This window comes from Manis pentadactyla, chromosome 3 (assembly GCF_030020395.1).
Source record: "Manis pentadactyla isolate mManPen7 chromosome 3, mManPen7.hap1, whole genome shotgun sequence".
Lineage (NCBI taxonomy): Eukaryota > Metazoa > Chordata > Mammalia > Pholidota > Manidae > Manis > Manis pentadactyla.
Window position 1 is genome coordinate 171653348 of NC_080021.1, and position 26860 is coordinate 171680207.

The 26860-nt window shown below is 38.7% G+C and overlaps 1 protein-coding gene across 4 annotated transcripts in view; it reads left to right on the plus strand.

Annotated features, from left to right (window-relative positions):
- ADAMTSL1 (ADAMTS like 1) overlaps positions 1–26860 on the plus strand; it is an 859402-nt gene that overhangs the window by 533238 nt on the left and 299304 nt on the right. For all 4 annotated transcript variants that reach the window (XM_036888135.2, XM_036888127.2, XM_057498726.1 and 1 more), the window contains one exon: positions 9141–9186. In XM_036888135.2, the coding sequence (XP_036744030.2) occupies positions 9141–9186 (46 nt within the window). The remainder of the gene's footprint in view (positions 1–9140; positions 9187–26860) is intronic.

Below are 26860 nucleotides of genomic sequence, written 5' to 3' on the forward strand. Positions count from 1 at the left end.
TGATCATCTGCTGAAGACCATAACTACATACGCCCACCTCAAATCGCTGCAGAGCCGATCCCCACGTCTGTGCTTTGGAGTAGGTCTCTCTGGTCACGATAGATGTCATTTCCTGGTGGGAGAGAGTCACGTTTGGGAACCTGGCTCTCATAACAATATGTTTCATTGCCTCAGAGAGAACCTTAATCCTATTTTGTAGATTGTACCTTTATTTTTTTTAAATCAAACTACTAATTTTAAATCTTGGCCCCCCTGTTTTCTAGCTGTGTGACACTGGCCTGGGTTTTTAGTTTCTCTGGGGATTAAGTTTGCTTGTCTATGATGTTAAGTGGGCAGTGCCTGGAACAGAAAATATGTTCAATAAATATTTATATTAAATGAATATCTAAGGTACCCATCAACTCTAAAATTGAACGTGTGAACCTGAGAAAGAGAGCCTTTCTCCCCCACATATGCAGTTAGAACCCATTTTGCTGATAGATAGAAAGAGGAACAAAAGCTGCTTTAATATGATGGTTTGGAAGAAAAATATTGTTATTCTCTAGGCCCCCATTTTGCAGTGGACATTTGGATGATATGGGCAGATTGAAGAACTTTTTTCTCTAGCCAAAATAATTCATAAATTTCCAGCTCCAGGGTTGTACCATGTGAGGTTGTGAGAATCCTAGAGTTTCATAATATACATTTTCCTCATGGGGAAAATGGAAAAGTGGGAACTGATGTTGCTAAAACACATTTGTTTTTATTCACATTCTTTTGCCTCTTTTGGCTACTGAGCAAATGTAAGATCATTTGCAAACCTTATGGTTTGTGTGTATGTATTATAAAGTGCATGTCCTTCCTGCTGGTGTATCTCAAGCCAAAGGCAGCAATATCCCTGGCCTCCACCTCGCTCTGTCTTCCAGAGGGAGCAAATGCATTTCAGTGACAGATACAACTTAGAGTAAATATGTGAAAATAAACATGTCCACAAAAAAGAGCCAAAGTTTCTTTCCTTTGGTAGCTATTCAGTTTCCTTTTAAACTTTTCATCTTTGGTTTATTATAGAAAGATTTTAATCAGGTTTCAGGGTTCAAAAATCAGAGCAAATATTACACCAAAAGTTCTACATGCCCTGAAATTATCCTTATAATATTTTCCTTCTGTTCTAGTCCTTCCCTCTACCCTTTCCTCCTTTTTTTACCCACCATCCTTCCCTCCCTTCCCTATCTCTTTCCCTCCTTCCTGCTCTTCTCTCCCTATTTTCTTTTCTCAATGCTTATGAAGTACTAATAATACACCAGGCACTTTGCTAGGCTATGGGGCTCAGAGATAAAGCACATAGACTGCAGGGGAGAAAAACAAATAAAGAAACAAAAATAGGTCTTTTAAAAGTGAAGAGTCCTCAGCAGCTACAGAAGTGTGTGCCAGTCCTTTAAAATGCTGGCTACTTTGCTGTCTCTCTTCCTCTTCTGTGCCCTCTGCCTACAATGTTCCCCCATGTCCACACCCAACTAACAAAATGCTAAATGTTATTTAAAGTTACTTTCTCCCGTGGTTGCCCTTAGTCTCACTTTGCTATGTTTGTAAGGCATTTTGTTTGTACCACTTTGAATCACCTGTCCATAGTCTGCTTATGCTATGGTATGTATGGCACTGTCCCCCACTATACCATCAGCTATAGGCACAGGCTTTATCTTACTTTTATTTATATCTTCCTGCCTTGCACATAGTAGGTCCCCAATCAATGTTGTGTGAGTTTACTGAATAGAATATTATTGGACTCAGAAACCTGATGTGGTACCTTGGGAAACAGGAAGGAGTAGTAAGGAAGGGCTGTTTCTGGAATTCTCCTTTCTCCCATCACTCTCTTTGGACTCACATAGCCCATACAGGACATCCCACCTAAGATATAGCCTTCATAAGTTACATCCTGCTCATCAACCTGTCCCTTTGATTCCTCTGTACTTAGTATCCAGACCATGTGCATTAGCCATTGACTCTGCGTTACACGTTGTGTGTTCTCTTTGGACTGATGTGGATTTTTTTTTCCTAACTAGATTGTAACTTTGATAAGCGTCAGAAATGTCATCCTTTTTGTACTTTTCACGATTCCTTGCTTGGTACTGGTTCAGATTGGATGCTCTAAAAACATCTAAGTGACTGCAAATCAGAAAGCATATACAAAAAAGTCCGTTAACTGGAAAGCCCTGCACGAGGGTTCATTTTCACTTCAGACTGCCTATGTGCAGTCTCTCTGGATTGTCTGAACAACAAGCCCAGAGCAGTTGCTGGTCTATTGGAAGCTGGGCATGATCGTCATGGTTTACACTGTCATGATACCTGCTTTTTTGTTTTTTGATTACATGACACACTCATTTTCATAACCTCAGCCCATATCTGTGAGAACTTGATGCTTTGTTGTAGCATGTCTGTCTTTGAAGAACAGGCAGAGATATGTAAAATCATACTTGTTTGGAAAAAAATTGGCAGGTATTTTTCTAGTTGTAATTTAGAACACACAAAACACTCGTAATAGCAAGTAAAGCAATTTGAAACTCATAGGACAAACTCCAAAATTCAGCCTTTAATTTCCTCACATAAGTCTCACTCTTCAGCCTCTTAGCTCAAGAATCTATGGAAGAACAGAGAAGAGTTCCTTAGTTCCCTGTGGTTGAGAGAAGATCAAATAATCAGAGGGGATGTCTTGTTAGAATGTTTTCCTCAAACCTACATCATTTCCATTTATATTGAATTTGGTCTCCACTTTAAGCTTTACTCTCTTTGTATATATAAATCAGGGTCCCAAGCTGGCACAGCACACAGAATGTTTTTATAATGAGAGATTAGCATAGAGCAGAAGTGTTGAATTATAAAACTAAGGTTACAAAAACATGTTACCTATGCCAAAAAAACACTTTTAAGCCCAGGCCTCAATTTATGGAACCATTTTTTAAAGTGGGCCTCTGCCACCCCCTATTCTGTTCAAAATTGCTTTGAAAATGCAACTTTAAGGCTGACTCTTCTTTTGGCTCCTTAGGCTATTTTAGAGCCTCTGGCAGATCGAGAAGAGCTAGTATGACACCAGGGCTGTCTGTTCCCAGCCAGCTCACCTACTGATGGATGACACCTGGCTGTATGCCTCCTTGTTGTTTGTTGTATTATTACAACAGAAAGTATTTTCAAAAGCTTCATTTATCAAAGTGTCATAATAGTTTGGCTTGTATATCTATCTATCCAGAAAAAAATAAATAAATCTCTCCCTTAGCACTAATCTGTTTGAGCCTCACGATGCATACATGCAGAAGAGACTGTGCAAAATGAATAGGCATGCTGCGTGGGATTCAGGCACTTTTCAACGAAATGCTTAAGGGAAGAGATAATTTTTAATGTATGCATTTGAAAGTCCCATAGCACCAAAAACCAGTCTCCTTGTTTCAAAGGTACTTTCCACGGGTGGCCATGTGCGCTGGGGAAGCCTTATTCCTAGAGTTCTGGTAACTTTGTCTAGTGAAGGAGATTTAACCTCAAGTGAGAAAAACTGAAGTTTGCCACAAAGAAGGTCAAAGACACCTTTTAATGTTTAAGCTCAGTTTTTCATAGGCAAATGTTACCAGGTTAAACATTACTTGTTATGGAGAATTTGAGAAGCAGCTTTCTTATTGTTTGAGATTGGTGGTTGGGAACACGTGGCTGTGTGTGGTGGGGGTAGAAGTCAGCGGGGAATTCAAAGTCATTGTCCTGAGTAACTGTACATATTCATTAAATATTTGTTAGAAAGTACTTCTAATCTTTTAACATTAATAAAGTACTCACTAGAGATGCATATACTAGAGCACCCCCAATTACTTAGACAGATACTATATAATATGCAATATAAGCATCGTTATCTATAGATATTTTTTGAAATATAATTGGCATATGACATGTAAGTTTAAAGTTTACAAACATTGTATAAATTTAAGGTGTACAACCTGTTGATTTGATATGTTTACATATCAACAATATGATTGCCACTTTAGCTAACACTTCTATCACATCACATAATTATCACTTCTCTTTTGTGGTGGGAACAATTAAGATCTAGCTTCTTAGCAACTTTGAAGATTATAATTCAGTATTGCTGTCTACAGTGACTATACTGTGCATAGATCTCTAGGGCTTATTTTTCTACTAGTTGAAAGTTCGTACCCTTAAACAACATCTCCCCAATTCCCCCAGATCCCAGGCCCTGGTAACCACCATTCTACTCTGTTTTTACATAGATACTTTTTGATAAAAGGACAGTGTTCATCTGACTCCTGTTGTGGGAACCAAGTGCCACACAAATGTTTCCACATGAATAGGCTCCTTCTGATGGTCATGAAAGATACTCTAATTTAGAATTAAATGACAGCTGTTTTAAGCATGGAAGAAAATGGAGAGCCTTAAAGAATGACTTTTTTAAGTGAAAGAGCTAAGGGAAAGATCAGCACATGGGACTTAAGAAACCCGCAGGGCTGGTGTGTCACCTCCTTTCCCTGTCCCTGCACGGCAAGCCTGGCACTAACCTCTGGCACCCGGACTTCAGTGGCAGCCCCCGGGTTTTCAGCATCCAGTTTGACCCATGGATGAGGACAGTATGCATCTGAGGATAACTTTACACACAGGGCCTAGAAGTTCAGATGACTTCCTTTTTAATAGCTAAGTTGATGAGTATCAAGTGTTTTTTAGTGAAAGAACCTCTCACAATAATGTGTTCATGGGAAATGAAAAGCAGCCCAACAGTGCATTTGCACTGATCTCTCTCAGGTGTTCTCAGAATTTGTTATTCCCCTTGAAGACTTTGTAAAAAGCCCCAGAAATGTAGAAGTGTTTTAACTGGCTCCTTGGGGCCACCATCTTGCAATGACTCCAGTGGGTTCTGAAATGCTCCCTTGAAGGGAGGGCAGAAAACAGTGCGCCAGTGCTACATGCAATCCTGGCTATGGCTGTAAATCTGCTTGTCTTGTCTAATCCACGCTCACTTTAGGACCCACAGTCTCAAGGACCCAGAGTCCCTCCAGCTTGAATTGCTGACATAGTTTTATGTCTGTTCTCTTGTAAAGAGATCATAGTTTCCTTTTAGATGACTGAGAAAAGAGGGAGGTATAAGCAGAGGGACTGTCCAGTTTTAAAACTCTCTGCACATGAGTCCACATGTGAAAGGCAGGAGGTAGTCTAAGAAATACAGTAACCTGTTCATCCTGAACAGCACTCTTCGCTTTTTGGAAATCAAAGGCAAAGCTTCTTGAGCCTAATACAAGTGCAGTTGTATTAGGTTTTCAATACACGGTTATCAGATTTTCTTGAAACTGTTCACTGACACTGAGGATGAATCTGGTTATGTCACCAGAAGGATCTGTTTGCTTAGAAAAGAGATGAGAAGAATTTTAAGGTAAAAACTGATGTATTTCACACAACCTTTTTTTATTCCTAATGAGAGATAAGTTGAATATGCCTCCTTTTAAAAACATTATATAAGCAGGGGGGGACGAAGAAGGAAAACAGCCAACAGATTGCTAAAGTCTGGAAAGAGAGCTTTTAATAGCAGTTCTTTTCTTCTAAAGCTGCTAAATTATGATAATTGAAACTAAGATAATATCAGGATTTTAGGAATTGGAAGAGTGTGGATGGTGTTATGTGTTGATGAGAGACCAATAAACTATGTCTCAAGTCTATGCTAATCTCGTAGTAAGTGAATTAAAGTCTGAATAATTCACAAATAATAGATTGTGATTGAGGTGATTTACATTTTTGAGAGAAGGGATTAAGTCAAAATTAATAAGTGACTGGCTAAGAGTAAAGTGCTAAAATAAATTAGGGACTTTCTGTACTACAAATTTGGCTTGCACTATATTTTAATATTTATATTTTGTTCTTTCATACTTGAACTAGTTTTCTGAGTCCTCACTTGGGGTTACTTAGCTCACTATAAGCATAGACCTGTAACTGTTCCATAGTTTTCAGGGAGAGAATGCATTACCTTACATCATCTGTTATCAGTGGTCTCTAACTTTCCTCAGAAACCATTTTGGACCAAAATTTTGATGTTTGTTTTCATTTCCAGAGGTGAATTTTATTTTGTTTAAATGTGAAAGAAACCATTCAGCTGTTTTACATTAGCAAACTATTTAAAAAAGAAATGAAAAAGTTTTTTTATTGCTTGTTTCTCAGATGAGGCTTTTGTGCCCAGATAAATGCCTTCTATGAAGAAATTCACACTTAGCAAGACTTAAATCCTTGTGGTGAGATAGTCACTTCATTACTTAAGTAAAATTTATATTCAGGTTTAATAAATTTGATCTTTTAGAAAATATAAGTTTCTCTGCACACAAGTGCTTTCACATTGCATTTTACTGATGAGTTTGCTCTCTTGTAGATGTTCCAAATGTACAATGTGTGTGTAGGTATCCTTTACTTACGAGAAGTGGATTTACCAGAATTGAGAAGCAGCTGATAAATTGATATAGTAAAACAAGCTACAGTTAACTTACAGCCCAACTCCCACCCAGCTTCCCAGATTTAATCTAGTGTTAGTATTTTATTCATCTTAAGCACGTCTTGTTCCATTTTAAATTGCTTTATATGCTTTGGTGTTAGATAAATCTAGCTCCCAATCCCTGTTTCTCTCTTTTCTGTGGATATGTTTTTAAGCCTCCTTATCTCTCTCAGCCTCAATGTTCTCACTTATTAAATGGGAGTAATAAGACCTTGCAGAGTTGTTGAAAGATTCGAGATAAAGTATATGGAATATCTAACACTGGGCCAGATACCTATGATATATTGAGTATATGTATCTTATAGGCTATCATTATATCATAGAGGCTAGGATTATTGTGCTACCCACAATTTGATAACACCTTTCAATAATGAGGACTTTTCCAAACTCCTAATTCAGAATTTGTTTCCGTTATTCCTTTCAGGGAGATAAGGTTAGGAAAAGAAAGTAAAAGGAGATTAAGGTCTTAGTTATTAACACCAGAGTTCACTTCTTTAAAGCAAGAAGTCATCATTGTATCTCCTCTGTTTTTAAACCTTGAGTGGTTCCCTTTGCCTATTGCCAAGTTCAAAATTAGAAGGTATGTCTCTCATCTTCTACAATTACCAACTTAAACCCAAAACTCCAATAAAACAGAACTGGTTGAAATTTTGCAAAGACACCAGATCTTTTTATACCTCTATGCCTTATATGAAAAGAGGACTCTGGTTTCAAAGTGGGCACTCTAAACCATTACACTATGCCATATATGTACTTGGTATTTCAGAATTGAAAAGTATAGCACACTCAGCCTCAATCATGTCTAAGTGGCACACTACCAAAAGCCTCTGGGTTGTAGAATTCATTACATTGTAAATTTTCCATCAATCAGAGCCTCACTCTCATCCTTTTAGACTGAGAAACTGATATTTTTCAGCAATCATACCAAGAACAGATCATTCTCTTGGAGGTGGATCACAATGACTTGGCTCACAAAATTGATGTTTTAAACTAGAATGCCAGTTTATTAATGTACAGTGAAGAATAAAACTGTACACATAGACTAGAAACCCATGTCAGCATGATCAGGATATTCAGCCTCTTGGCAGTCATGAAAAACCAAATACTCCTGGCAAGTTGCTTGGTCAACATGGCATCATAACAGGCAGTTTCCCTGGGATGAGCGGCACCTCATTTGTATCAGCTAGATTGGCATGAGGCATCTATGTTGTGATAGCAACAGCCTTGCAAATGGGACCTGAGGGCTTGAAGGTCTTTGGCCTTTTGCCTGGGACATTGCAAGGCTGGTCTCTGACAATGGTCTACCTCTGTCATTCTATTTTCTGTGATTCTAGTGCCTGGCCAGCCTTCCTTTCCTTTGCCACATTCTACTGTTAATGCATATTCATATAGTCAATCTTTGTACAGTCAGGTTTCAGGCCTGGGACCTTTCTTTCTCTTTAAGGTAGCCTCTGTGTAACTTGGAAATGTACCTAGAATTCTATAACTATGAGTTACTAGTGTAATCATTCTCTCTCGTAATTTCATATTGTATTTTTACTTGTTTTATAAAAGGTGTGACTTATTTTGAAAAGAGCGATGTTCTTTTTTAAGTGTCATTATTCAGTGTTTAATCAAACGTTGTTTTTGCTCAAAAGATTCAGTAAAATAGAAACTCCCATGATGGTGGGAGTATGTAATGGTACAAACTTTATGGAATGCAGTTTGGCTGTATTTATTAAGAGCCTTATAAAAGTTCATTCCCTTTAGTCCAGCAATTCCCCTTCTCGATATTTTTCTATCCTATAGACACAGTCAGAAACTTGGAAAAACATATGCATGGACATGGTTTATCACACTATTCCTTATCAAACCCCAAATTGGAAATCACTTAAATGACAAGTAATAGAATGATTGTACAAATTATGTTATATCATTTGATGAAATAGTATGTAGCTCTCAAAATGATGTCTTTAATGTTATTTAATAATGTGGGAAAGTGCCTCCAAAAAATTTTAAGGGGATAAACCAAACTACAAAATTGTGTAAATGATGTGATTTCCTCCACACTTGCAATAAATCAATAAATCAAAATAATGACTGATTATCTTTAGATAAAGCAACTAACTACAGGGAATGTTTTTTGCAGGAGGTAATCATTCTTTTCCAAAACCTCTGCAGTGAGCATTTTTTAGAACTAAAAATAACTCTAAGAATTATGAGTTTTCATACCCTTAGATGTGCAATTTTAAAAGACACTGAATATTAAGTCCAATTTTTTGTCATATTCAAGATGTAAGTTTTTTCATTGAAATCTCTTCAGCTGTATACCATAAATAATTAAGACAGGATTCACATATTTTAAATAAACCTTGCATTAATATTTGTTTGAATGAGCACTAACTGTTCATGCTTATTACTTTGAGCTCTTTTGAAGCAAAATGAATGCTTAGTTTAAACCCTCATGGAGAAACTGATTGACATGAACCAGTCTTTAGATCTGCCCAATGTTGTGTTTGACAGTGACTTCTCTAAGAACATAAAAGAAAAGAGTGGCTCTTACAGTAGTATTAAGGGATAATTGTTTTTATCAGAAAATAATTCAAATTTTGAGCCTTTCTCAGGTAGTAATGAGGTTCTTCTTTTTCTTTTTGTGACCTAGGAGCTGTGAAGGAAGAAATATCCGGTATAGAACATGCAGTAATGTGGTAAGTAATGAGGGCATGATGGTGATGATGTATTTTTTTAAGCACTTAATGATGCTGAGCAGTTTTCTGTATCCTGAGCAGGAAAGCAGTCAATTAGTGTTTCACTAAGAGCTATTTGTCTTACTCTATACTGATTATCCAACCTTAAAAAATAGGTGTTTTTAATGTTCTTCAACATAGATTTTTAATCATTTGTTCAGATTGAAACTAAGTAGACTATTTCAGAACAAAGACACTGTATTTGCTCTCTGCTTTCTGACTTTTCCTATCTAGGTCTCTTGAGAATGAGGAAGAGGAACGATAAAAGGGAAACCACTTGGGGTTTCATGAAATAAATGTTAGTTAATCAAACTCAGATTTGACAAATTCATTCATTCATTCAACAAATACACTTCAATGCCAACTCTGTGTGAGGCACCATGCTAGTACAAGGATAAATAACATGTGGTCACTGTCTTAAATGTGTGACATAGTAAGGGATGTAGAGCGAGAAGACAGAGGTGCACCTAACTGCATTCTAGGGCAAAATATGGCAATGCTGTAAGAAAGGGATAAAGTTCTTTGTGGGTTGAAAATGGAGAGCTATCTGAAAGGTCTTCAAGGAAAAAGGTCATTTGAGGTGGGGCTTAGAGGACTAGGATGGCTGCGATTTGCCCAGACTGGGCATGAGGAACTGAAAGTCAGACCAAGGGAACGAAACATAATAGACAACTTGGTGGCAGGAATGTGTTCTGCGTATGAATATGATTGTATTTATCAATTACAATTACAATCAATTACAATTAAATACAAGGGTAGGATTGTGTTTATCAGTACTCAAAAGGAGAATTGAAAGATATTTTGAGGTTACACCATGAGCAGATTTGAATGTTAGGCTTCCAAGTTGATGTTATCTCAGTGAATAGTGGGAGTTTCTAGGGGTTTGGGAATGAAAGTATGATATTGTAGAGTTTCACTTTAGGAAGATGAATTCTGTGGTGATGTGAGAGATGATTGAAACAGGAAATGGATGGGGAGCAAGAAGTAATGAGGGCTTCAACCAGGAGGAAATAGATACCAGAGAGGTCAGAGTCACTTTGCAAGACCTAACAACTGAAATTAGAGTGATAGGCTGAAATGAAAATAAAGGCTTATGCATATTTAGAGCTCTTGCACCTGCTGAATCCCTCTAGTAGAGATGCTCTTTTTTCAATATGTTCACGATTGGCATTTTCCTTATTCTAGCCTCAGCTCAAATGTCACTTCCTCAAAACGGTTTCCTTGACCACCTTATCTAATGTGGTTGTCCCAGTTTTCAACCCCATCCCTCAATATTGTCAGTCTTTCTTTCTTGATGGTACTTCTACTTTCTTTATGGCACTAATCTTTACCAAAATGTATCTTATTTGATTTCTTGTCTACAATGTAAATTCCATGAGGTTAGGAGCCTCCTTCACTTAGTCTTTTTAGACCCAATGTCTAGACCTGTTGACTTACACATACTAAGCACACTATTGAATGTAAAATGAGTTCTTAGGCTTCTGGAAAAATATGGTGAATGCCATAACCAGAAGTAAGAAAGTTGGGAGGAGATTTGGGAGCAGAAAATGATCAGTTTGATTTAGGGACACCACTGAGTTTGACATTCAGGCTGGACTTGGACGTGGTATATTCAGCTGTGCAACAGATAGTTGATCTCAAGAAACAGATTGAGGCTCAAGCCATAAAAACCAAAGCAGAAATAGAAAATTTGGAAGCCGTCTGTAGAGCATATAGAATCATGAGAGAAGGGAACCTCAGAACTTTGGTGATGTCTGTATTCATACAGAGAAACATAGTGCCAGGTGAACCATAAAAGGCAATATAAGAGAAGTAGCAGAAGAAATAAGAGAGAATTCTTATAGATGTTCATTTGGGTGAATGTTGCCAATAGGCTGAGGAGTTTCTATGGTGTATTAGTAACTTAATCAAGAGCACAGTGGGTAAACAATATAAATGAGGAAATGGAGTCAATGGGTATAAGCTATTCTTATTAAGTGTTAACAGAGCCATCTCACCATTTGTGGAGTCACAGAAGGGTGAATGGGTTGACTCTCCACAGGGAGAGGCCCTTGAGAGGTAAGTTGATCTACAGGGAGAGATGACATGAGGATGCCACTGGTCCAAAAGGAGATGGTGAGTCACAAGAAGAGGAATCTTGATAAAGGAAAATGCCACATATTTCATTCTTAGAAAACAGAAAAAAGGAACAATGAGGATATAGAAAGATTTTGAAGAAAACTTGAGGCTGCTCAGAATGAATGAGCTCAAGCTTCTCTGTAAAAGCTACAAGATTTTTCCAACTATATTTCTAAGTCGTCTACTGAAAGTAAAGGAGATGAGTTGAACTTTGAAAAGTGAGCATGAAGGCCTAGAAGAGCCACTGGGGAAAAGGAATAGAAGGCAGAAAAGCAAAATAAAAGAATTTTAGGATGGCAAAGAGGACTTGGCTGAAGTTGGAGAGCTTGATCTTACAGAGAACGCAGTCAGCAGAGTGTTAGGACTTAGTCCAGCAACACTAAGTTGCACTGAAGAGGGTATAGAGAAAGTGGATGTTGCAGGTGCCCCACAGCCAGAGTATAGATGGCATGAGAGACACTAAAATGAGTGAAAAGTGTATGTTCTTAAGTACTTGACCAGGGAGAATGTAAGGGACTAGAAGGCTCAGTAATTGGGAATGAGAGTAATGGTTCACTGGAAAGTTTTGCCTAGTTCATTTCTCTATTTCCATTTAGTTCATAGCCACATAGTTCAACTGTCAATTGATTAGAAGGATCAAATAACTGAGTTCTCTAATTTTCAAAGAATGCTATTGTCAGTTTGTTTTTGAAAAAAATTGGAATGGTATGAAAAACATTTGGATGGAAATATACTTCAGCTCTTTGGTTTTCTTTACTATGTAGTATATATATCAGGGTTATTTTTTTTTAAACATACCATGATATTATTAAAGAAGTTAATTCCATTCTTTTTCTTTTTACCTTTTGAAATAGTGGTAAGGATCCAAACTATCCTAAGGAGATAAATGCCTACAGCATCGTGAGCAGATGTCTGTCTACCCTTTCCTTAAAGCACTTAAGACACAGCCCACAATTTCCTTGTATTACCAGCATTTTCACAGACAGATTGCAGGCTGAAACTCTGACCTAATAATACATAAAATCCATAGCATCACACAAGCCAACTTTTTACAGCTTGTAGAATCAACTGACACTGAGTTTTTATGAGAAACTAGAGTCTTCAAATAATTTAAGCTGTTCTTTTTTTTTCCTGGCTTCAGGCCATGACAGAAGCAACATTGCCAAAAAAACAAAAAAACCTCATAAGAAAGGATTTTTTCATAATCACATTCCAGTTTTTCAATCTAAGAAGTTCAGAACAAGTCAGGTATATATGCCCTTTTGGAAAAACTTGATGGTCTCTTGTTAGCTTAGCCTCCAGGGCCACTGGTTAATCCCTGACAGCTAACTAGGGCTCTTCTGAACCACTTCTTCTCCAAAGCTGTGCCCTCTTTGTCTGTTCTTTGTCGGCACTACGTACAGCATTTCTTTGTGTTCTTGTTCCCCAAGGCTAAAAAGAAAATGTCCCCCCAGTTTCCCAATTTTTCTGGGTTGCCTGAAAAATCAGTTCACATAGTTTTAAGGTTTTATAGTGAATCACGCTACAGACAGAATATGTCAATAAAGTTAAGGTTCCATAATGTGTGCATAGTTCTTTTAGTAATGGTACCTTCTAGTACTCTTTCTAGCTGGCCCAAGTAGACTATTTTCATGCCTAAGGACTTTTCCACATTATAGTCCCTTTTCTTTTCAAGGGAAGTGGCAAGGCCCTCTTCTGGAAGGAAAGACTAAAGCTGCTATTGGGAGAAACGTAGGTGTGAGTTAGCCAACCATTCAGGTGAGGTATTTAGGTCTCAGATCTGCCCTGGGGCCCCTCCAAAAGGTTTCCTTAGGTTATTATCTTCAGGTTTATTCAAATCAAACTTCAAGTCTAAACCCCTTGATCTTAATTAGGCATTTTAAATTGACTTGCAAAGTGTTGAGACTAATGCTGTGTTGCTTACAAACTACTTCTTTACCACTATCTTAATCTTCACAAGAATTGAGGTCTAGGAGACAGTGCCCACAATTAGCAACATAATAGGCCAAGGTAGCTGTGGTCCCTGGTGGTGCTCTTAAATTCTTTACTAAGATTTTATTGCTCCACTGCAACACTTTACTCTACTTAAAAAAAAAAAATCTATAAAGTTAGGAAATCATATTTCCATATCTCTTTTAGAACTCTTAAGAGAGGTAAGTGGGCAGGATTTCTGTGCTAAGATGTTTCAGAAGGACCATTTCTGATTCTTTCACCACTACACCCAGTTCCTAGCACGAAATGTTTAACACCATGCTACTGAAACTGTGTGCCAGAGAACACAGAAACCTCACAGAGCTGCCGTGGATATTTTGAATATTCAAGGGAAATACCACAATACTTGACATCTGTTAGACACTATGCAAACTAGTAGACAGTGCTATTATGTTCCTATCTATGGTGTCTTACTTTTGCAAATTTCATGAATAAGACCAAGCCCTAATTCTCCTGAAGCTTTGATAAAGAGCAAGTACTGGGGGAAAACCAATGCGGGGCAGAAAGTGCGGGTGGCATTGTCCAATCAGATTTCATACTTTAAGAAGTGCAGGGCCCAACAGGTGCATACAGACCATTGATAAATAAACCTCATTATTTACGAATAAAATAAAATATTATTTTTCTTTCAAGTTATGTGTACTTTTTTACAAATGGCTACTAAGTTAAAAGGACACAAATACCTATTAAGTTGCTTGGACCTAACTACTTAATAAATGGAACTGTCAGGTATTCCTTTTGGCCTAGGGATGCCATAAAAAAAATTACCACAACATTAAAGGGGCTGTGAATAGATAAATTTAGCCCCCTCTATCACAGAGTAGGCACTCGACACATAGGATGGACTAATGAATGACATCCTAAATAAGGTCATATTTGAGCTGAGCCTTTCAAAATGATAGGAATTTTTCCAGCCTACAGTGAAAGACACTGTTAGGAAAAATGGGAATGAAATTCATTCAACAATTTCTATATGACCTACTAGGCACCAGGCACTTGTTCTAGGCACCAGGGTATAATATTACAGAGAAAGATAGGGCCCTGTTCTCATATAGCTTATTCGCTAGTGGGTAAGCAAGTAAGACAGTTTCAAATAGTGAAAGATACTGAAGGAAATAAAGCAGGATAATGGTATAGAGAGTGGCCCGGAGGAGGCCACTCTATTTGGGGGTGGTCACACAGTTCTCTCTGAGGTGACTCTGAGGCCCAGTTAATGTGTGCGAACGGCAAGCCCTGAGGAAGCCCAGCTTGTTTTGGGTCCTGGCAGGTCAGTACCGTACAAGATATATTGTAGGAAAAGCGGCATTAATCTGTGCTGAAGAGTCAGCACTTACCCTGAAAGGTTGTTTCCTCAGGGGCATTTCCAGCCACTCACTAGGGGTTGCGGGCATTGCTCCAAAGAGGACCAGAAGGCGGGCAGACACCTGGTTTGCCCTAACCATCCCGTTCTGTGCATTTCTCTTCTCCCCAGCGCAGGGCCAGTCAGCCTCAGACTGAAACGTATGAAAGGCAGTGGAGGAATTTCTTAACCTCCGGTGACCAGTCTCTTAACTGGGAAAGAAAATATGAGGAGAAGAATGTTGGCTTCTTCTTAATTAATATTCTAAACCCCACCTACTTATGGGGGCTTCCTGCAGGCACCCGGGCATTCTGTGTGGTTCTCCCCAAGGCTGACTCAACTCTCTCCAGCAGTGGACAAAGAAGTATGCTTCTTACGAGGTCCATTCATGCTTGCCTCCCTACTGGCCCATCCAGCTGACAAGCAGAAACTTCCCTGATAGTACAGTCTTCACTGGGAAGGAGAGGGCTCTCATTTTAAAGTCTAAGAGGGCATGTCTTTTTCCAAGTAAATGTATTAGGGCTTCATTTGTAACTTAATATAACAAAATTGGGACCAGGCTCTTCTATCCTTTAGATTCCACATGCATTTTGTATCTTAATTGTCTCTGAGACCAGCAAGATGGATGGGTAGAAAGAGGGGAGAATAATTTGGAGGACACACTCTCCATTTTTCAGTCCTGTGGACACTGAGCACCGAGCGCACAATGTGTAGCAGAAGGGACAGAAGCTATTCTGAGTCCTGAGGCTGCCGCTTAGTAATTATGTGTTGGGGAACAATATTTGTTAACCCCTCCGTTTTCTTACCTCTAAAAATACCCTTCTTACATATGTACAAAGAATTTTTGTTAATACAATGTTTATAGTAGTTTAAAAATTGAAAACAAATGGAGGAGGACTGGTTAAATAAATTGTGGTGTGTCCTTGCCATGGAACACTCTACAATTGCTAAAAAGAATGAAGTGAATCTCTATAAACCTATAAAGTTCTTCCAAGACATATTTAGTGTGAAGAAAGGCAAATTGTGAATTAATCTAGTAATCTCTTTAATATGATCTCAGTCAGTTAAAAAAAATCCACAAACGGATGTCTGTCTGAGTGGGTGGCATATCACAAAGTCCGGGAGGACACATCAAACTGATCACAGTAATTGTGTGTCGCAGAGAGAGGTTTTGAATGACCTCAAAGGCATTTTCCTTTTTTAATTCCATATACTTTTGTAGTGTTTTATATTTTTTTATAATTAACATGTACTCCTCTATTAGTGGCATAAGTTTTTAAAATACATAAAATGAGGTTGGGATAAAAATACTTTAAAAGTCATTAAATATATATTTATTTTTGAAACACTGAAAAAAAATGCCACCTCACAGGTTTTTCGGAGGATCACATGAGAAAATATCTGAAAAACACTCGGCATGGTGCCTACTCAGTGATACTGGCTCTGCCCTCCCTCGATCCCTGTGTTTAATTTCCCCTTTCTATGACGAACTACTGTTTTCTGGAGAACACCCTGTTTCAAAAGTTAAAATTAGATCACCTTAAATGTTGGAAGGTTGGTTTTACTGTGCGGCATCATAGAGAACTTCTGATTATTTTGCCAAATAATAGGTTCCAGTTATTCTGGCACAGGAACACTGGCTCACCTGTGGCAAAAGTACAGACTTATAATGCCCTTCCTTTGGATGAACTATAGAAAAACAGGCTTTCTGTCTGATGCCCAGGCCTCAGGCTGGACAGTTAGGTGTCTGGCAGCTTTAATGCATGGCTGTTCTCTGGCCAAATACTGGGTTGGAATTGCTGTATATGCTCAGAGACGTATCCCAGGGAACCAGTCAGTGTCCCCGCTAAGGAGCCTGACTTACCCTAAGGTCAGAATGGTGCCACATGGCCGCTGAACTGCCCACAGGGCTCTGTGGTTTGTGAGTGTGTGTGTTTCCCTTTCAGCACCGAGCATGGCTGTCACTGAAATGAAAGGATGTTCTGTAGGGAACACATGTTCAAAAACATCCTAATTTCCCTGACTTCGGCCACGGTTCTTTCTGTTTATTCTGAAATTAGCTAACAAAGGGAAATAAGTTTTAGGAAGTGAAAAGTGACAAATGACCTTTATTGCTTCTCTGAGGACAGAGCCCCTGTCCCACGTAGCACAGCATAATGCTACCTAAGCTTTGACCATCTTGCAAATGGATTAATCTCTAAAGGCAAGAACATCGCATGCCATGTAGATAACTAGAGGTTGGTTTTGGTTCAAAACAAATCATTTCTTTTCCAATAGTTTAACACTGAGCCTTTAGAATAATGGTTGAACATATTTGCAACACTTACTCTGGGAAAAAAAAACTCATCTTTTATGACTAACTGTTTTATCATTTGTGGCATAAAGAAATAAACATTTTTTTAATGATTCACAGATTCCCTTGTTTGGAGGATCTGGTGGACGTAGATTTCCGTGCAGGGCTGGCTGCCAGGCGGCCAGCCAAGTTTGTTAAGGATTTTCCCTCCCAGTGGGTTGGCTTTTCTGCTTCCCTTCTCCCCTAGGCCTCCTCCTGAAGGCTGCGCACATTTCTTTTTCTTTTTAAAGGCTTTTTCTGACATGTCTGACATGTCGCTCCTCAGTCTCTCTACTTTTGCCTTTCTCCTTAAAGTGCTCTGAGTTTCTCCTCCTCCACCTCACTGGGGGGAGTGGTGTGATACGGCCATGACTCCGTGGTGAGGGTGCAGCCTCGGGAGCTCTGTTGCTTACTCACTTGGTGGCTGGGCACTCTTCAACTTCCCACAGCCTCAGTCTCCTTGACCATGAAGTGGAAGTAAGAATAATAGTCACTCTACAGTATTTCTTTGTAGGAATCAGTGCAATAATGTAAACACATGGGAGATACTCAGTGAATTTTAGTTCTTCTTTCCATCTTACTTTGGCAAAGGTGAGTAAGGGATGGTCTTTCAGAAGAGCTAAATTCCCCAGCTCAGGACAATTTCACCCATGCCTGCAACTGAAGGTAATGAAGATCTCCAGATTGTTGGGGAATGTATAAAAGGAAATATATTGATACCACTGATTTGTGCTCATTGGCATCCTTCAGGTATATTTAAAAGGCCATGGGGATTTTTTTCCCCCTAGGTTGACCATGATTTTTTCTAGGCCAGCAAAATCATCCCATAGAAACTGCTAGAGAGAGCATTGGCAATGCTTGTAAATGGCCTTTGAGTGCTATGAACTGGCCTTCCTGCACTGAAGACTCACCTGTTTCAGTGCACACATGTGAGGCTGACTGATAGGAAATCGAAGTGCCTCATGCAACAGCTCTGTTCGTTTCTTGTGGATTGATAACTAACGTCCAGCCACTGCTTCCCTAAGGAGAAGTACAAACATTCCTGTTAGTATGAATGGGAATACCTACTTGGTCATCCAGAACTTGTTTCCTTCAGTGTTTTTGTGATCAATTGCCATACTGAAACGCTCTGAAAAACAACTTGAGCTAGACCTGTAGCAAATGTGGGTCTTGTTATTAATGGTACAGTACTGGCTTGATAGATTTTTGAAGGAAATAAAATTTCCTCATCAGTTCTACCACTGAAGAGAATTAAAGAATGAGTCCATCATTTCCTAGAGTGCTGGGGCTTATTAGATTGAGAAAAGCTGAAGAGAGCCCCATCTCCCAGGTAGCTCCATGACTTAAGGCTACCAGCTTTCCCCTCTATGTGCCATCATCCTCCTTACTGAAAATGACGAGAACACTGGTCCTGTACCTCAGAGAAGTCCTGGCAAAGTCACAGACCTTGAGAATATTAGAAAAGAACTAGTATTTGGGGGGCATCTACCATGTGCCAGGCATGGCATTAGCATCTTTTCAGTCCCTAATTCATTTAATTCTCACAACCACGTTGAAAAGTCTTACCCTGATTTTACAAAGAGCTTTGAACATTGAAAGAAGACATGACATACTTTATCTTGGCCAGCACTAAGGCATGGTGCTACGAGGTCTGTATAATGCCAAAGCCCATGCTCACTTCACTGTAACACAGGAGGGGTAGAGATGGTGTAGACTAACTCATTTAGCAAATAACAAAACTGAGCCAAAACAGAGTTTAAGGCTCGAGCATTCTCATAACATATGCTTTTTCTTTTTGAAGGAAAGATATACTCAAGTAAGTTTACTATAGCAATTATAATTCTTCAAGGCTAGAAGTAGATGAACTGCTGAGACTTTTAAATCTGAAAATCAAATACAGCAGGAAAGGCAAATCCAAGAATCCTTGCTGAAAGTACCCCCAAAATCTCTCCCCTTTGAGCTTCCCACCTGTCAAGAGGCTATAAATTTATTGAGTTGATACTCTTCAAAATCTACTTTACCAAGTCCTCATTTCTGAATTGCCTGAGATGTAGGGTGGCCTCTGGTAACCCAGCTAGAAGCTTGCAGAGGGGATTTGACAGTGACTTAGAAAGAAATTACTACTGCAGGTCTTCCTTGGCTGAGTGCCCCATGGAATGAAACCAGATAAGCTGCCATGCATAGATTGCTAATGTGCAAATACTTGTCTCTGCTCAGTCTGGTTTCCATGAGACTGGAAATGATAAGCAGCATCGGGTCTTCCGATTAACACCAAACTGTGCTGAAACTCAAGCAGTCTAAACTCCCATGTGTCTCTGCTCTGAGAGATCGCTCACAGACCTTTGTGCTGAGTCTCAGGAGCTAGGTTCGTTATTGAATTAGTTAACTCTCTTTTGTTCTGTGTTGCACCTCTAGGAATCCTGCCTTCATACGTTTTTCTTTGCTTTTTAAACATTGTCTTCCTTTTCACAGGAAATTGCAAAGTATCAAAAAGGTGATTTTTGAGGTTTGGCTCTATTTTTCTTTATAATCTTACTATGAACAGAAGCTACTCATGGCTCTTAGAGTGTATTTAATGTCGGTGTCAAATTCCATTTAGAGTTTTGAGTGAAATATAGTCATCATAGAAGAAAGGGGGAAGAGGCATGCTTTAGGTTCCTTTTCCTTTGAATTTTCAGTTAGCAAATACGCTTCAGAAATTACTCAACGTCAGTATGCTATCACTTCTCATCCTCATTTCCCCAAGCTATACAGTCACTATAAAAACTCTTACCCTCCCCAGAGTTTTAAAATGTTATATCACTGTATTTCTCAAAATGTACTTTATAAATGTTTATCTTTTCTATTTCTTCCTTTAAAATATTACTGGGAATCACTTGCTTTAAACTGTTTCAGGTAATGGAAGTAATTTAGACAAACCTCTCAATCCTTACAGACCTGTAATTTGGAAAACAGTTTTCAAATAACTTTGTGCAGAGCCACCTTGACATCACTGCTGGGTGATAAAGGCTAAGCAGCCAGGTTTCAGGGCACACGACCCTCTTTCATCCAGAATAGCTCTGTTTTTACCTGCCTTATTGATTAGCATCCTATGTAAGATTCTTTGGGGGCAGAAATTCAAGATGGTGGCGTGAGAGGTGAGACAGAGAATTCCTCCCAAAACCACAAATAGTATGAAAATATAGTTAATTGCTACAACTAACCCTAAAACAGCAACAAGAAAGAAGGCTGAACCAGACTGCACACAGACCTCACCAACACAGGGTAACTACAAAAGCCTTTACTAGGCGGGACCCAAGCCCTTCCCCCACCCCAGCTTACCAGCAGGAGGAAGAGAAACGGAGTGGGGGAGGGGGTGAAAGCCTAGATCTGCTGAACACCGAGCTCTGGAGGTCTGCTTTGGGAGCAGAAACCTACACTGTGCAGTGCTCTGGACGTTGGGGAGAACAGACAGGTGGAGTGCTTGAGAGACAGATTCCAGCCATTAGTGGAGGACGGAGATCCACACCCAGTTGCTCTGGGACAAGGGAAAGGCATGCGGTTTGAGAGGCTTCCTAGCAGCGGAGAGCTGCTGAAGGAGTGGGGTTTGCATGGAGCTTGCTGCATGGGGGAGGGGAGAGCTGGACAAGGTTGTCTGGGTGAGCTCTGCCCAGCTGTTTGGGAACTTTGAGAAGCTTCAGGTGCCCCATTCCCCTGGCTAACTACTCAGCTCCAAGGCCCCCCACTGTGACATGCAGCCTACTGCACCTTCCTCCTAGCCTGCCGGCACCGGTTCGCAAACCAACAGTCAATGCACTGGCACCAGGCCAGCCAGAAGGAGGCTTGGCCTACAACAGCTAGAGATGCAAAGCACAGAGGCTTACACCTGTGTGCTTGGCCCACTGGCTCTGACACCAGAGACAGGCACCGCAGACGGGAATCAGGAAACAGATCTTTCCTCCCCCCAAGGCACCAGCTCCACTCCCCTATGAACCCCAGCCTCACTCTAGGGGCTGAGCAGCTCCAGAGACTGGAGCTTCTGGGCACTAGTGGGTACCACACAGAATTATGAAACGTCAAAAGAACATGGTTCAGACCAAAATCTCACAAACTCCAGAAAAAGGACCTAATGAAACTGAACTCACCAATGTGCCTGAAACACAGTTCAAAATAAAAATCATAAACATGCTTATGGAGATACAGAAAAATATTTAAGAATTCAGGAACGAATTTAAGTCGGAGATTCAATCATTAAGAAATTCCATATCTGAAATGAAACATACAATGGAGAGATTTAAAAGCAGATTATATGTAGTAGAAGAGACAGTAAATGGAATATAAATTAGAGAAGAGGAATGCAAAGAAACTGAGGCACAAAGAGAAAAAGAACCAATAAGAATGAAAGAATATTGAGAGAACTGTGTGACTAATCCAAACGGAACAATATTCATATGATAGGGGTACCGGAAGAAGAAGAAGACAGAAAAAGGGATAGAAAGCATCATTAAGGAGGTAATTTCTGAAAACTTCCCCAATCTGGGGAAGGAGATAGTCTCTCAGGCCATGGAGATGCACAGATCTCCCAACACAAGGGACCCAAGGAAGACAACATCAAGACATATAATAATTAAAATGGCAAAGATCAAGGATAAAGACTGACTTTTAAAAGCAGCTAGAGAGAGAGAAAAAAGATCACATACAAAGGAAAATCCATCAGGCTATCATCAGACTTCTCAACAGAAACCTTATAGGCCAGAAGGGAGAGGCATGATATATTTACTGCAATGAAGCAGAAGGGCCTTGAACCAAAAATACTATACCCAGCAAGGTTATCATTTAAATTTGAAGGAGGGATTAAACAATTTTCAGATAAGAAAAAGTTGAGAGAATTTACCTTCCACAAACCACCTCTACAGTGCATTTTGTAGGGACACCTATAGATGGAAGTATTCCTAAGGAAAAATAGATGTCACCCAAGGGATAGACAAAGAGCACAGAATATGATTCATAAAATACAAAGAATGGAAGAGGAAGAAAAAGGAGGGGGGAAAAAAAAGAAGAACCTTTAGGTTGTGTTTGTAATAGCACACAAAGTGAGTTAAATTAGACTGTTAGATAGTAAGGAATTACCCCCTGAACCTTTGGTAACCACAAATCTAAAGCCTACAATGGCAATAAGTACATACCTGCTGATAACCACCCTAAATGTAAATGGTCTGAATGCACCAATCAAAAGACATAGAATCACTGAGTGGATTAAAAAACAAGATCCATCTATATGCTGCCTACAAGAGACTCACTTCAAACCCAAAGACATACACAGACTGAAAGTAGAGGGATGGAAACAGATATTTCAAGCAACTAACAGGGAGAAAAAAGCAGGAGTCGCAGTACTTGTATCAGACAATATAGACTTCAAAACAAAGAAAGTCACAAGAGACAAAGAAGGACATTATATAATGATAAAGGGGTCAGTCCAATATGAGGATATAACTATTATAAATATCTGTGCAACCAACACAGGATCACCTACATATGTGAAACAAATACTAAAAGAATTAAAGGGGGAAATAGAATAAAATGCATTCATTTTAGAAGACTTCAGCATAACACTAACTCCAAAGGACAGATCAACCAGACAGAAAATAAGTAAAGAGACAGTCACTGAACAATGTATTAGAACAGATGGAGCTAACAGACATCTACAGAACACTCCATCCAAAAGCAATAGGATACACGTTCTTCTAAAGTGCACATGGAACATTTTCGAGAATAGATCATATATTAGCCAACAAAAAGAGCCTCAGCAAATTAAAAAAGATTGAAATTATACCAACCAGTTTCTCAGATCACAAAGGTATAAAAGTAGAAATAAATTGCACAGAGAAAATGAAAAAGCCCACAAACACATGGAGGCTTAATAACGTGCTCCTAAATAATCAATGGATCAATGATCAAATAAAAACAGAGATTAAGCAATATATGGAGACAAATGACAACAGTAATTCAACACCACAAAATCTCTGGGACGCAGCAAAGGCCATGCTAAGAGGGAAATATATTGCAATACAGGCATATCTCAGGAAAGAAGAACAATCTCAAATGAACAGTCTAAATTCACAATTAATGAAACTAGAAAAAGAAGAACAAATGAGGCCCAAAGTCATCAGTAGAAGGAGGGACATAATAAAGATTAAAGCAGAAATAAATAAAATTGAGAAGAATAAAACAATAGAAAGAATCAATGAAAGCAGGAGCTAGTTCTTTGAGAAAATAAACAAAATAGATAAACCCCTAGCCAGACTAATTAAGATAAAAAGAGAGTCTACACACATAAACAGAATCAGAAATGAGACAGGAAAAATCACCATGAACACAACAGAAATACAAAGAATTATGAGAGAAATACTTTGAAAAATTACATGGTAACAAACTGGATAACCTAGAAGAAATGGACAACTTTCTAGAAAAAAATAAAACCTTCCACAGCAGACCCAGAAAGAAACAGAAAATCTGAATAGACCAATTACCAGCAAAGAAATTGAATTGGTAATCAAAAAACTACCAAAGAAAAAAACCCAGGTACCAGATAGTTTCACTGCTGAGTTTTATCAAACATTTAGTGAAGACCTAATTCCCATTCTCCTTAAAGTTTTCCAAAAAGTAGAAGAGGCGGGAATACTCCCAAACTCATTCCATGAGGCCAACATCACTCTAATACCAAAACCAAGCAAAAACACCACAGAAAAAGAAAATTACAGACCAATATCCCTGATGACCACAGATGCAAAAACACTCAACAAAATATTAGCAAACCAAATTCAAAAATTTATCAAAAAGATCATCCATCATGATCAAATGGGATTCATCCCAGGGATGCAAGGATGGTACAACATTCAAAAAATCCATCAACATCATCCACTACATCAGCAAAAAGTTGGACAAAAACCACATGATCATCTCCATAGATGCTGAAAACCATTTGACAAAATTCAACATCCATTCATGATAAAAACTCTCAACAAAATGGGTATAGAGGGCAAGTACCTCAACATAATAAAGGCCATATATGACAAACTCACAGCCAACATTATACTTAATAGCGAGAAGCTGAAAGCTTTTCCTTTAAGATCGGGAACAAGACAAGGAAGCCCACTCTCCCCACTTTTATTCAACATAGTTCTGGAGGTCCAAGCCATGACAATCAGACAACACAAAGAAATAAAAGGCATCCAGATTGGCAAGGAAGAAGTCAAACTGTCTATGTTTGCAGATGACATGATATTGTACAAAAAAAACCCCCTAAAACTACTAGATCTTATATCTGAATTCAGCAAAGTTGCAGGATACAAAGTGAATACACAGAAATCTGTTGCATTCCTACACACTAATGATGAACTAGCAGAAAGAGAAATCAAGAAAACAATTCCATTCACAATTGCATCAAAAAGAATAAAATACCTAGGAATGAACCTAACCAAGGAAGTGAAGGACCTGTACCATGAAAACTATGGGACACTCTTAAAAGAAATTACAGAGGACACTAATAATTGGAAATTCATCCCATGCTCTTGGCTAGGACGAATTAATATTGTCAAAATGGCCATCCTGCCTAAAGCAATCTACAGATTCAATGCAATCCCTTTCAAAATACTTACAGCATTCTTGAATGAACTAGAGCAAATAGTTCTAAAATTCATATGGGACTACAAAAGACCCCGAATAGCCAAAGCAATCTTGAGTAGGAAGAATAAAACAGGGGGAATTACACTCCCTGACTTCAAGCTCTACTACAAAGCCACAGTATTCAAGACAATTTGGTACTGGCACAAGAACAGATGCATAGTCCACTGGAACAGACTAGAGAACCCTGAAATAAACCCAAGCCTATATCACTAATTAATATATGATAAAGGAGCCATGGATATAAAATGGAGAACTGACAACCTCTTCAACAGCTGGTGTTGGCAAAAAATGGACAGCTACATGTAAGAGAATGAAACTGGATTATTGTCAAAGCCCATACACAAAAGTAAACTTAAAATGGATCAAAGGCTTCAATGTAAGTCATGAAACCATAAAACTCTTAGAAAAAAGCATATGCAAAAGTCTCTTGGACATAAACATGAGTAACTTCTTCATGAACACATCTCCCTGGGCAAGGGAAACAAAAGCAACAATGAATAAGTGGGACTATATACAACTAAAAATCTTCTGTACAGCAAAGGACACCATCAATAGAACAAAAAGACATCCTACAGTATGGGAGAATATATTCACAAATGACATATCCGATAAGGGGTTGACATCCAAAATATATAAAGAGCTCACGCACCTCAACAAACAAAAAGCAAATAATCCAATTACAAAATGGGCAGAGGATCTGAACAGACACTTTTCCAAAGAAGAAATTCAGATGACCAACGGACACATGAAAAGATGCTCCACATCGCTAATCATCAGGGAAATGCAAATTAAAACCACAATGAGATATCACCTCACACCAATTAGGATGGCCAACATCAAACAGACAAACAACAACAAATGTTGGAGAGGATGTGGAGAAAGGGGAACCCTCCTACACTGCTGGTGGGAATGTAAACTAGTTCAACCATTGTGGAAAGCAGTATGGAGGTTCCTCAAAAAACTTAAAATAGAAATACCATTTGACTCAGGAATTCCACTCTTAGGAATTTACCCTAAGAATGCAGCAGCCCAGTTTGAAAAAGACATATGCACCCCTATATTTATCACAGCACTGTTTACAATAGCCAAGAAATGGAAGCTACCTAAATGTCCATCAGTAGATGAATGGATAAAGAAGATGTGGTATATATACACAATTGAATATTATTCAGCCATAAGAAGAAAACAAATCCTACTGTTTACAACAACATGGATGGAACCAGAGGGTATTATGCTCAGTGAAATAAGCCAGGCGGAGAAAGAAAAGTATCAAATGATTTTACTCAATTTTGGAGTGTAACAACAAAGAAAAAACTGAAGGAACAAAACAGCAGCAGACTCACAGAACCCAAGAATGGACTAACAGTTTCCAGAGGGAAAGGGACTGGGGTGAATGGGTGGGAAGGGAGGGACAAGTGGGAAAATGGTGCATTACAATTAGTACACATAATGTAGGGGGGAGGCGACATGGAGAAGACACTATATACAGAGAAGACAAGTAATCATTCTATAGCATCTTACTATCCTGATGGACAGTGACTATAGTGGGCTATGTGGGGGGGACTTGATAATAGGGGTAGTCTAGTAACCATAATGTTGTTCAAGTAATTGTACATTAATTATACCAAAATAAAAATAAATAAATAAGAAAAAAAAGATTATTTGGGGACAAATCATTCTGCAACAAAAATGAGTGTGAAATCCCTTCATTTATAGTCTTTCTCCTAAGATGTCTTCTAGTATCTGCCTCATATTTCCAGGGGAGAAAAATACTCAGTCTTATGTATTTTTTGTACAGTGCCAATTGCTAGGGGAGTGTTTCTTATAATAAGCTGATGTATATCTCCTATTGCTATGTAATTTAATTCAACAGGTACTTATTGACTATGTGCAAGGCTTGGAGCAAAGGAAAAATGAAAAGATTTGTTAAGACAGTTTCTACTTCCAAATGCTTTGAAATTGGTGGCAGGGAGACAAGAAAGACAAAAATACAGATATATAGAATCCATTGCAGAATAAGATAAGTTGTAAAAGAAAGGTGTAAGAAAAAGAGTCAAGACAACTTGTAGTCAATGTTACTTCATTTCCCATGAGCCACAATGTCAGATAAAATATATAATAAAACTAATGAGATAGCCAGGTTCAAAACCATGATTAAAATGTCCATGGGCCAAAAATGTAGCATAAAT